Here is a 12,761-nt window from a genome sequence, read left to right as displayed (position 1 = left end):
GGGCTTTACAGCAGATGCTCGACCAGACCCTGCTAGGGATGTTTTGCTGGGCCTGGGGGCGGGGGGGGGGGCTTTCTGTGAGTTTCTCTGCCTAGCACAAATGACTCTTAGGGTCTTATTCTGGTCTGAGAAGGCCTTTAGGTGGCTCAAGAGGCAAAACCTGGACCAGAGAATATGCTGGGCCCTGGGTACCAAGAGGACCCCAGGGCAGTGGGGTAAGCCAGGTCTCAGTTTCCCCACAAAGTCATGGGACTAAGTATAATGAGTATGCACCCTTCCATCAGCCACTGAAGATTTACTGGGCACCACCTACTACGTTTGGGGTGCTGTGAGGATGCTGATAGGGTTAAGAGCCTGAAAGAACTTCAGATCTCATAGGAGAGACTCAACAAATTTGATTAAGCACCTACTATGTGCCAGATACTTGCTAGGGCTACAGCACTAGCCAGACATTCTGGAACAGCTGACACAGTCAGTGAATGATACAGAGATCCTGCCCAGGGCAAGATGAGGGAGGTTGGTAGACCTTGGAAAGTGGATCATCCTCACTGTCAGTTCGGGAGTGAACTCTGCCCCTAGCCCCCACCCCCTTGTCCTGAACTGAGTCCCATTCTAGTTGATAGCACTGTCCGACTGGCATTATGAGTCCTGCCCCAAAGGAAGGTCTCATTACAGATGTGAGGCTTTCAGGACTCTGCCCTGCTACATCACCCCCCACAGACTTCCACCTGAGGTGCAGCCTGCTGCGTCTGGCCTCTGCCTGCCCTCCAGTTGGGTCTGGGCAGCCCTGGGAAATGAGGGTGTACTTGAGGTGCTGGGCAGATGGATGAGGGAGCCACACTGCCTCCCTCCCAAGCCCACCCGACTCTTGACACACACAGGAACGCCTGGGTAAATATTTGCGCCCCCATGCCCCAAGCTTGGAGACATATGCTAGAGGGTCAGTTTGTCATAGCCAAGGGCGCCCTGCTGTGCACATGGTAGATGCTCATTAAATAATAGGAAGCGAACATATATAAAAAGTAATAATAACAGGCAGTTGGTTCATTGATAATCTGATTGCAAGAGTCCAGTCTGGAAAAAACAAGACATTGGACTTTTTGTGACCCTGGGATGGGAATGTTGGTTCTGGGTCCATTGCTCTTGACCTCTATCACTCACTCATGACTCTTGTGGAGACTGAGCCAGGGAGACAGACAGACCAAGGGGCTGGGGGCCAAGGGGCTGGGGATCTAGGGATCCCGCAGCTGCTCACCTCATCCTGCTTCCCTAGCCCCTGTTTCTGCTGCTGCCTCATCCTAACAGTTACTGGCTCTGGCTGGGGGAGCTGGTGGGTGGGGGAATTGGGAGGGGGATAGCCCAGTTAGTGGGAGAGGACCACCAAGGCAGACCACCCCAGGGAGTGGGGAGATGGCTGGGATCCTGGAACTGGGAACAGTGTTAAGTTTGTCTCTTTTCTGCACACCACCGCCCCAGCATGGGGAGAGGTGAGAATCTGAGAACTGAGGGGGAGACCCAACCCACGGGGCTGCTTGGGGTCAGGCAGCAGCTGCTGAGAATGGGGCTCAGAACCCCGCTGGCCTCCCCGCCCGGCACCCGTCTGTCCTCTGCCCACCCACGGCTCCTCTGGCTAACCTCAGCACCTGTCATTAACCAAGAGGCTTGGGGTCTTTTCAACAGGGTGGAGGGAGGATGGCAGACCTGCCCCCCACCCTCTGGTAGAGCAGCCCCTCTCTGGGCAGCTGCAGAGCTCCTGGGAACCCCTCTGTCCACACCCACTGGGGCTGGGCTCTCTCTGTGGGGCCCCAGCCTTGGCCTAGGTTGACGCCCCTCGGACCTAGTCCCTCAGGGGTTATGGAATGGCTCCAACCCCCACCCCACCCCATTCCCCACCTGAGCAGGGAAACTGACTGTGCAGCTCAGTGGCCTGAGGGTCAGAAGTACATTCCTTCCCTGGGTTGGGCTGCCCCCACGCAGACTCTGTGGATTCCAGGAAAGGCAGCTCCTGGGGAAGGAGGCAGACCCCTTCTTATTGAGAGCAAAATGAGTAAGAATATGGCTGCATGTCCAAAGGGAAGCCTGACAGAAATAATGAGCCTCCTTTGGCCAATGGTGGGGGACAATCTGGAGAAGGGAGTCCCCTATTGTAGGCCCCTTTATTCCCAGTTCCCAGCCAGCTAGCCTGCCTGGGCTCAGGTCTAGCTCAAGTCTTACTATTGGGCCTTAGGGAGAGGTTCACTTTTTACATCTGTAAAATACAGATTGTTGTGAGGATTAAATTAGTGTTCAGAAAATGTTTAGCACAGGGCCTTACATGAGTGTTAGAAAGTGGGAACTGGGCAGCCCGGGTGGCTCAGCGGTTTAGCGCCGCCTTGGGTCCAGGGCCTGATCCTGGAGACTCAGGATCGAGTCCCAGGTCAGGCTCCCTGCACAGATTCTACTTCTCTCTCTGCCTGTGTCTGTGCCTTCTCCCTCTCTCTCTCTCTCTCCCTCTCTCTCTCTCTCTCTCTCTCTCTCTGTGTGTGTCTCATGAATAAATAAATAAAATCTTAAAAAAAAAAAAAGTGGGAACTGGTATAAGTTTTCTAGCCCCAGCCCTGCCACTTGCTTGCTGTGTGATCTTAGGCAAATTCCTTGCCCTCTCTGGTCCTGAGTCCCCACATGCTCCTTCTAGCTTTTTGGATACCACCAAGAAGCCAGAAATGTTGGTAGGGATAGGACCTGGAGACAATGGCTGGTCTTCCTATTTAAGATTTGCTTTCTATCTTCCAGATGATACCTATCAGAAATCCAGCCCTACTAAATTTATTCTCGAGTACTTCTATTTATTTAGTTCAAAGTTCTGTGGCCCTGAAACCTCAGACCCTCGGCAGAACCGGCTACATAATTATGGGGCCTTTTGTTCATATATGATTAAAGATTTCAAATGAGGGACAGAAGAGCATTAAACCGAGCAGAGGGCCCTTCTAAGTGTGGGCCCTATAGGATAGCCTGGATCCCATGTGCCTGAAGCTAGCCTAGCTTTGGAGGCTGCGAGAGTAGGAGGCAGGGCCAGGGGTCTGAGCTGCCACATTGACTCCTCCCTGCTCCAGTCCAGGTGCATGATTTTGTTTTCATGCCCTAAGTGTTTATGATGAGCTGGAGGCTGCTGCTCACTCTGGATCAAGTGCATGGAGTTGAGAGTTGATCACGTGAGCAGGAGCTCTCATCCCTTACCATCGTACACTTCCAAACTGGCACCCAAGTGGCTTGGGATTGGAATTCATGCTTGAATTATTGCTTGTTTTCTTTCTTAGCCATCTTAATTCATGCCTGCTTTTTTCCTGATGGCGTTCATATCACTTTGACCCTCATGCCCCTGTTTCTGATGCTCGAAGCACAGTGACCTATTTCAGGCTCCCTAAAATGAATGTATCATGTAGGCCAAACTACTACGTCTTTGTAAAGGAACTATTCTTTGCAAAGGACTGTTAGCCCTGGAGGGCTGCTATAAAGATCTGAGCTCCTTGCTGCCTGTGACCAGACAGTGCCTCCAAAAAGGAGTGCTCCACTCCCGCAAAGTAGCACCTCTTGATACACCTGGTAAGTGACAGAGCTAGCTGCTTTCAGGCCCTAGTCAGTTGATGGCTTGAAAGCAGTGGCTGAGTTTCCCCATGGCTTAGTCAAAAAAGAAAAGAAACATGGAGCCCATAGGAAACCCAAGAAATCCAGCCCTGTGAAAAGTTTAGTTGTATAAAAGGAGAAGAAAGATTAGGCTCCAGCAGATCTGTAGAACCCAGTTCAAGGCTATAGTGAGGGAAGAACGATAGAATTCCCAAGGAGGGAGAGGTCTTGAGGGCTCGAGTGCACCAAGATAGTGAAGAATGGAAGGACATGGAGAAGATGGGGGTGTTCATTCCATTTGGGGCCCCTGGCAGGGTCCCTGCATCTCCCCACCCAGGGGTCCCCAGGCAAGGTCTGTGGAAGCCGATGAGGTGAGTGACCCTGTGCCCTGGTCCCCTGAGCCCTTGCTTGGCATTCACTCTCCGAGGAGTTTGTACTGCTGGCTGCTCTCCTGTCTCTCCCACCTGGGCTCAGAGCCCACTCTGGATTTATTAGTTTGAATGGGTGGGACTTGCTTTATACCAGAGCAGGATTCCTGGAAACATGGTTTGAGACTAGATTTTGGCAAATCCATCCCACTTCTCACTGCTCTGGAGTAGCCCAAGGTTAAAAGAAACCATATTAGGAACCAGTCCCTTTCCTAACTTTGCTCTATCCAGGTGTGTTCTCATGTAGTACTTCAGTGTATGTTGTCTGGAGGGGGAGAGGGTTCCTTCAAGTCAGGGGCACCTATGCAATTGTTATTTGATTTCTCATAATCACCTGTACCTGACAAGAAGCAGGTTCAGCATCTAAGAAGTATCCTCGGGTCACCATATTTGGCCAGGACCTGCAGGCACCTGGTTTTCCAGGACCTGGCTTCTAGCTGATCTTGCAAGACAGGAGCACTGGCTGTGGTGGGGATGGGAGTGCTATGGGAGGGCCAAGGGAGGGACCTTTTCTCCATGCCTCCTGCCTTCTGAGCACACACTCCTTCAGTCCCCAGCTTGTCCCTGTCACCCACTCCCTCTCTCTGTCCCAAGGGCCTCATTCCTCCCCTTCCCAAACCTCTCACAGGCCATTGCACTCTCAAAACAACCCTGCAAAAAAAGACGAGGTAAGTATTTTTATCCCCGTTTTACAGAAGGTGCAGAGGCCCAGGGATAGGGCTAAGTACCCTAGGCTCAGGGAGCTGAGTGGCAGGGTAAACACCAGAACCAAGATTTAAAAAGAATTATTGCCTCAGTTCTCTGCTTTCTATGCTTCTTGAATTAATTGCTTTTTTCCCCTGAGTTTCCGTATATTGAGCATGTGTTTAAGTGGTTTTCCTTGGAAAGGAAAGTGGTCAGTGTCTCTAGAAAGATTCGCTTCAGCTGTAGACCATTTGCACAATGGAGACTAGCAGGTTTCTGCTGGAAGAATCTAGTACATCACACAAGGACCTTGGCTATTGCTAGGTCCAAATGCTTGATTTTTACGGATGGGAGCATTGAGGCTCAGAGAAGTCAAGCCGCTTGCCCAAGGTCACAGAGCTGGCTTTCAGCAAAGCCAGTTATGCAGATTCCCATTCTGGAGCCCCTCAGTTTCCACTGCCTCTGACCTTGCTCCATAAGACCTTTGGTTCTGTCACCAGGGGAGGTGGGGAAGAGACAGCACGAGGGCAGGAAACGGTTGGTTTGTGTCGGTCACAGCTGCTCACTTGGCTACGCCTGCCCCTTGCTCCCTCATCCCATCCCTCTGTCTCTGCTTTCCCAGCCCAGAGCCAGCAGCCTTGTCTGCCTCCTGGCTGGAGGGCCAGGGTTTGTGAGCCAGGGTCTCTCCTCTGTTCATTGTAAGGAGGCTGGGGGTGGGATGGGGGGTGTCCTTCCCACCCTGGAAGAGGGCTTGCTCGGGTGGGCTGAAGACAAGGCACTGCAAAGCGGGAAAGATTTGGGATGGGAACAGCGGAACTGGATTAATTCTGCAGATCCAGGGAACTGGAAAATAAATCATGTTTTTAAAAAGACAGGCTCGTTTCTGGTCCACTTCCCATTTTCCTTTGGATAGTGAAGGAAAGGCCTGCTTCTGGGGGGTGACGGGGGTGGGCATCAGCTTGGGTTGTTCCACACTTAGCAGTGGGGCTCAGTTTCCAGAGGCTGAGAGATTTTTTCCTGTCCTGCTCCCCACTGCCTGCCCAAATGCCCAAACCCCAGGGGCTGGAAGAGCATCAGACCCTTCAGGATGATTATTGAAAAGATCATCTGGGCAGCATAGACCTTATGAGCATTTAGTCGAGGTGGGCCAAGGGCCCTCACTTCTCTCTCCTAGGATTTGGGGGTACCTCCGATGATGAAGACGGCAGCTCCCCCTCTCTGACAGCCCTCATCTTCTAGCATGGGTGTGGCAAACCACTGCTCATGGGCCAAGCCCAGCCCATCACGTAGTTTTATAAAGTTTTATTGGCACTCAGCCCAGTCACTATTCTACAGATTATCAGGGGTTGCTTTGGTACCACAACAGCAAAGGTGAGTAGTCTTGACAGAGACCACATGGCCCCCCCAAAGCCTGAAATGAAACATCGACTCGGGCCCTTTACAGGAAAAGTTTGTTAACCCCTGTTCTAGCATAACAAGTCTTCCTGGGTTCTCCAGGCCTGAGCCAAATAATTTCTCCTTGGCTCACTGAAAGAGGTTAGCATTTCCCACAAGTTTTCCTTGTGAAGAACCCAAAAGAAACCAAAGTAGAAGGTGCACAAAGTAACAAAGCCAGCAGAGATGGTTAGAGATGTAGACCCTCTTAGCTGGGTCGGCACAGGGCTGATGGGGGGCCAGGTGGCGGGGGGTGGGCCTGGCACTGGGCCTGCCAAGGTGGTTAGAATGGCCTTGCAGGTGACAGCCCATCTGGCCACATTTGGGGTACAGCAGCAGGGATTTATAGTCCCAGCTTCAAGCTTCAGAGGGCCTGCTATGTCTACCTTGCCTCAGTCCTATCAGGACATGAAAAGTGGGCCAGTATAGCTCCTTTTGCCCAAGGAGGCTTCTGGCTGCAAGTCCTGGTGAGAGGCTCTGGCTACAGAATTTGTGTTTCTGGGTGCAGTCTCCCAGAGTCCCTCAACCCCTGATCCCAACTGACCTAGTGTTTGGGGGTGTCTACAAGAAGGCATCCCTGACCGGGTGCCAGTGTTTTCTTGGCACATCCAGTATCAAACAGTGTCTAGTTCTCATCCTTGCAGCTCCAGGAGTATGATTTTCCTGGTTCCCCAGGGTTGGTTTGAACCAAGCTCACAGGAGATGTTGCCCATGGTGGCTAATAGTCATTGAGCACTGACCGTATACCAGGCACTATGCTGGGCACTTACTGCATATTACTTCATTAATCCTCATAGCTACCTAGAAAGTAAGTGTATCATCTCATCTCGATTTGTACAAGTGAGGGAACGGGTTCAGGGAGGTTAAGTCCCTCAAAGGGGAGAATCCACACAGACTCTAGAGGCCTTGCTAAACCCGTCTGCCCGATCCCATCTCTTCTGGTTTACGGTGAGAGCTAGAAGGGCCAGGCTTCCCAGTTCTGCATGGGGAAGCCAGGCTACAACTGGAAGGTGACTTGCTGAGCACAGGAGAATTAGGTGCTTTAGTGATGGGTGGTATCCACTGGTCACCTAAAGTCTGTGGTCTCACATGAGATGGACACTGTACCATCAACTTGCTGTGTGACCTTGGGCAAGTTACTTAACCTCTCTGGTTCATTTTCCTCACCTACAGAGTGGAGGGAGTACCACATCATTGTAGGTTTATTCTGAAAAGCAAATGAGTTACTGTATGTAAGTGCTCAGCATGATGCCTGGTGTATATAGTAAATACTATGTAAACTTTTGCGGCTGTTATGGTTACCTTTACTATCTGTTATTGGGTCAGGCAGCTTTCCTGGCCACCACTGGGTGCCTCTCAGACTTGGATCTCAACATTTCTTTCTTACGGTCCCCGCTTCAGCCAACACTGTGCTCCTTTGGAGGGATGAGAAATTCAGCAGAGAAAGCATGAGGAAACTGAGGCCCAGATCAGACATGTCTGTCTGAGCCTGGGACAGAGCCCTCATCTCTGATGGTCACTAAAGGTCCCTATGCTTCTGGGTTGCAGTTGGGATGTTATGAGGCCTCCTGCCATTCTGCCGGGATTTGTCTTCCGCATTGGGTAGGGCTGGGGCCTGGGCTGGACAAGACATCAGAGCCCAGTGGTGTGGTGCCCCAAGACTGGAGACCGGCCTCCGGCTCTCTAACCCTGATGTTCGAGGTTCCAGGTCCACGCTGCTGAGCCTGCTGGCCTGGTGAGGATCCTGAGAGCCACCAGGCCCCGTGGGGCCAGCCACCCACCCACATGACCAGAGGGAAAGGTCCAGGCTGCTTTCTCCAGGCAGTGATAACCCGTGGGCCCCGTTCCAGGCAGGGATTGTGTAGGATCCTCTGCTCCAGAGGATTCCTGCATTTCGGCAGACACCTCATTATCCCTGTCCCAGCCGGCTGTGTCCCAGCGCCTCCGTAATCACTCGGGCCCACGCCCAGCAGCCAGCCCGGGGCCAGGAAATCACTCCCCGCCCCTCCCCCGCCTTCCGCCGCGGCCCGGAGCGGCGCCTGTAGCCACTCGCCTGGTGGACCTCCTGCCTGCCTAACGGTTCTCTCTCCTCCTCTGATTCTCCTCTTTCTCCCGCTGCTGCTTGCTCTCGGGGGCCCTGGAAGTGTGGCTCTCCAGCTGGGCTGAGTCTCCCAAGAAGGACGCGACAGGTACGGCCCCGCGTGCATGTGTGTGAGCATGTGTGTCCCGGGCGTGCACGTGGGGGAGCCGGTGCCCACCGGCCGCTGTCCGCATGCTTCCCCGCGACGCACAGCCACCCTGGGTTGGCACACCGGCCGTCCCCGGGGCCCCCTCTTCTCGCCCTTCCGTTCGCTGTCCTCCCTGCCCTCCTTTCACCCCACTCTTAGGCCTCAGGTCCAACCTTGGAGCCTTCAGGGGGTGATGACCACAGAGCCCAGCGTGTAAACCAACACACTCTGGACTCGGGGGGTGTGGCTTTGTCCCCGGCTCTGCCAAGTCCTGGCCGTGTGACCTTAACCTCTCTGAGCCGAGGCACTGCCACCTCCCAGGTGGCATTCAGGTGAGGGTGAGGCTGCTGTCTTCTCTTACGTCAGCTCAGCTGGCCGTCCTGTGAGGTGGGCCGGCCAAGGACGGTCAGCCTCACTTCAGGCAGTTGACCTGAGGCAGAGAGCTGAAGTCTCAGACCCTCCCCAGCCTGGTTTCCAGTGGTCCTCACCAGGGAGCTGCAGCCTGACGGGGAATCCTGTGACTGACAGTTGCAGCACGCCCCAGAGCGTGGAGCTGCCTCTGCCTCAGTGGCCTTACCAGGTTTTGGGCTGCCTGGCCCCAGATGGGCCTTGGGGACTCGGGCCTGTGCCTTGTGTCTAGACAGAGCTGGGCTAGGGGTCAGGGGCTTTCCTTTAGCCTCTGGTCTTACTGGACAGTGGCAGAGAAACCTAGACAGCAGATGGTGGCATGCAGGGGGGTGGGATTTCCAGAAGGGTCTTCTAGGAGCCCTCCATTTCTGAGAGTGCTACCTGACACAGACACCCACCACCACCACCCATTCTGCCCAAACCCGAGAGCAGAGATTCAGACTGGGGAGTTGGGGGATGAGGTAGAGGGTCAGAGGTCAGGGGGTGGGCCAGCCCCAGCAGTCAGCCCAAGGCTCAGTCCCTCCCCACCACAGCTGTGGGCAGGGAACGGGAGATGGACGTTGTGGCAGGGGGCAGGAGGAGAAAAGCACCAGGCAAGAGGACCCCTTGCCTGTCCCATGCTCCTTGCAGTCATCCTTCTGGTGGTGTCTGTGACGAGGGCCTGGGCCTGACTAATCACTGGGCTCCTGTCCCTTTTTCCCCTCTCCATGAGCCAGTGATCCAGAGCCCACTTGGCCCACAACAATACATTTTATTCACGAAACGTATAGCCTGGCTGCCCAGGGGCCTATAGAGAAGCCGGCAGGCCAAGTCCAGCCTGGGAGGAACCAGTTGTGAGGGGCGGGAGGGACCTTTGGTGGGATGCCAGGGTTTGGGGGGTCACTGAGAACATGGGGAGCCTGGGGCAGGGGCCACCACAGGGCTTGGCTTCTCAGGATGAGCCCAGCTGTTTGGAGTGAGAGGCTGAGGGGAAGCAGTGTGGGCTGGGGAAAACCAGCCAGACTAGGAGTTCAGGGCTGGAGTCTTGGGCAACCCGCCAGTATTCTGGGCCTTGGTTTCCCCATCTGGAATGTCAGAGAGTACATGAGACAGGAAACTCAGAGGTAAGGGGCTGACGTGGGGGATCCTTGTAGATCAGAGTCCTCAGGCTGCTTAGCCTGGCATCCTCCCCAGAGTGGGCCCAGGGGGCTCTGATCTGGCTCTCCAGCTGGCAAGTATCCACTGACTGCCAGGAGGTGCGGTTTGAGAGAGGCGTGTTTCAGGGACACAGCCGCAGCCACCCTTTTCCTGGTGCCTGTGGCCCTTGCCTTGAGCTGCCTGCTGGTTCTGAGGCTGCAGGGGAACCTGAACCCCTTCTGCTCCTCCCCAAATCTCCCATTTCCTGTTTGCTTTATAAACACTGTCTACAGTTTAGATAGGGCATTAACCCTGTCACCTAGTTCCGGCACAGAACAACCCATTGAGGGTAGGTACTGGTTGGTGTTGTACCTGTTGACAAATGAAAGCTCAGAGAGGTTAAGTGTCCGCCCTGGGGTCACAGAGCTAGTAAGGGCAAAGCGGGACAGGACCACAGACCCTCCAACTTGAATTTTTTTCTTTTGCATCATGAATCTCAGGCAGCTGAGGCCAGTGCCATGTCCTATGGCACCAGTCCTGGGGCAGGTACTCTCATCAGGAAGACTCTTGTCAAAAGCACATGGTAGATTGGGGCTAAGTGCCCCCACAAAATGAACACCATACCTGGAGTAAAATCAGGCAGCTCCTGGAGGGTCAGAAATGGTAGAGTTGGGGTTGGTGGAAGAAGGGAAGGCATTCCAGGCAGGGGGGGCAGCTAAGGCAAAGGCTTGGAAGTAAGAACCCACATAGAACAGCGTGGTGGGCACATATTCACTCTATGTGTTCAACACATATGTTGAATCCTAAATGCTGTCTGGAATGGGGGAGTTATGGGTCAGGGGACTCAGATTGTCAGAAAGAATTTGGCCTTTATTCTGTAGGCAACAGGGACCCATTGAAGGTATTGGAGCAGGGGACTGACTTGGCAAAAGCCTCGTTTAGAAGTTTTAAGTTGGCAGCCAGTGTCAGGCAGGAGCCAGGGGTCCATCCAGGTGGTAGCTGGAGGAATGCAGGTGTGGGGAAGGGCTCCGAGAAGTCGCCAGAGTCCTAGCAGATCCAGCCAGGGGCTCTGAGTAACAAGGGGCCCATCCCTGGACGAAACTGGTACAAGGTCCCCTCCCAACCTGGGAAGGGCTCTCCTCCCTAGAAGGGGTCCAGCCCTTCCTATCTAAAGACTAGAGGCTCCATCCACTGCCCCTCCTCCTCTTTTGGGTTGACTCCTCCAGCCCCCAATTTTCCAGGCCTTGGCTGGGAGGGGATCCAGGGCTGCCTCTGTGGGATGACATCACCCACCGGCCCGCCTGCCATGTGGTTTCTCATCTGGATACCTGCTCCCAGTGCACGCCTGCCCGGGCAGCCCTGGGCAGGCAACATCCTGAGAGGCAGATGCCAGAAGAGGGAGCTGGGAGCCTGCATGTGCTGGGGGAGGGGAGAGCAGCCAGGAGGGCACAGTGTCTGTCCATCTGGCCATCCCACAGCCTTTGGAGCCTCCTCCAAGCAGTGCCACCGCTGCCTTCTGTGCTTTGGAATCCCTGGAGAACATTCTCTTAACTTTTCTACCTGTGTCCCAAGAATGTCAGTCTTCAGAAAGCTTAAGCCAGTTTTCCAAGAGGCTGTGGGGGCGGGGGGGGGGGGGAGACAAGGTGGTGGGAGCAGGATTTTTCTCCTCTTTGAAATCTTGCCTCAGATTTCCTTGGATTAAAATAAACTGAGGTCTCTTCACTCCCCAGCACCCCTACTTGTCCTCTAGCAACTTCTGGCCACTAACTCACTGCTTCTTGCCCTTCTGTGCCTGTTTCCCCATCCCCCCTTTCCCCTTCCATAGTGGTCTATTTTTCCCGAGTGTCAGAGGTGAGGCCCTGCCTGGTTTATGTGTAGTGGCTCAAATCAAGCACTCTGTTCATCTGCCTGCCCATTTGTTCATTTCATCCATTCATTTTGCAAACATTTAGCGAATGCCGGCTCCCTCGTGGGCCCTGTGGTCTGCTCCACAGATGTAGCAGCAGTCAACAAGAAACTGGAACACTCCAGTCTTTATTAAACACCAACTGTGTGCGGAGTGTGTAAAGATAGGGTGAGGCAGGCTCCCTCTGGTACCCAGGGATCAGTGGCTCTCTGCAGGCGGCAGAGAAGTTCAGAATATGAGTGACCCCGTCTGGTGGGTGTGGGTTCAAGCCTCAGCTGTGTGATCAATCTTAGGAAAAGTGTTTAGAACCTACCACACAGGGTTGCTGTGAGGATCCAGGGAGTCAACAAAATGATGCGGTCAGTTGCTTGGCACAGTGCTGACCCTGAGCGAGCACCTGAGGGTCTGCTGTTAATTGTCAGTATAATCCGGGCTCTTGGGATTTGGAAGCCCTCTAATCCACTGCAAACTCCTCTTTTCTGGTTGTATCCTGAGTTTTCCTTTCCCACAAACTGGGAAGGGAGCCCCTGCATCTCACAGGGCAGGGGTTGGGCCTTTTTGTGCTAGGTTCACTGCAGAGGTGCTCTTGGCCACAGAGGCCCTGCCGTTCCCCCAGGGCACAGTGGGAGGTAGTGTCTGTCAGCACTGTGCCCTGTACTGCCTCTGCTGCTGCCGTCTGGCTAGCAGGGGCAGGCGCAAAAGCTGGCCCCATAGGAGTGCAGAGCGGGCTGGCCCTGCTGCCCAGCTGTTGGTTGCATTTTTGCCTGAAATCCGATCCTGGCTTTGGTGGAGCAGCCTGGGGGTATGCGTGTGCATATCCATGTGGCAGGGCTCAGCAGGGACAGGGTCCCCTCTGGGTTTCCAGAGGACTGTTCTGGGGCTGCAGGGCCCACGCCCCATGGGAGAAAACCATCAGGGGCAGTGGGTTTCTTTCCTTCTGTTGCTCCCTGCCCT

At 54.2% G+C, this 12,761-nt stretch overlaps 1 protein-coding gene across 4 annotated transcripts in view; it reads left to right on the top strand.

Annotated features, from left to right (window-relative positions):
* Nucleotides 1–12,761, top strand: part of SH3PXD2A (SH3 and PX domains 2A) — a 236,149-nt gene that overhangs the window by 165,026 nt on the left and 58,362 nt on the right. The window contains exon 7 of one of the 4 annotated variants that reach the window (XM_055345892.1): nucleotides 8,294–8,338. The exons of the other annotated variants lie outside the window; for them this stretch is intronic. Coding sequence (XP_055201867.1) covers nucleotides 8,294–8,338 — 45 coding nt within the window. The remainder of the gene's footprint in view (nucleotides 1–8,293; nucleotides 8,339–12,761) is intronic. 4 annotated transcript variants of the gene reach the window in all.

Source organism: Nyctereutes procyonoides, unplaced genomic scaffold, assembly GCF_905146905.1.
Source record: "Nyctereutes procyonoides isolate TBG_1078 unplaced genomic scaffold, NYPRO_anot_genome, whole genome shotgun sequence".
Taxonomy (NCBI): domain Eukaryota; kingdom Metazoa; phylum Chordata; class Mammalia; order Carnivora; family Canidae; genus Nyctereutes; species Nyctereutes procyonoides.
This window is presented reverse-complemented; position numbering and strand designations above follow the sequence as displayed.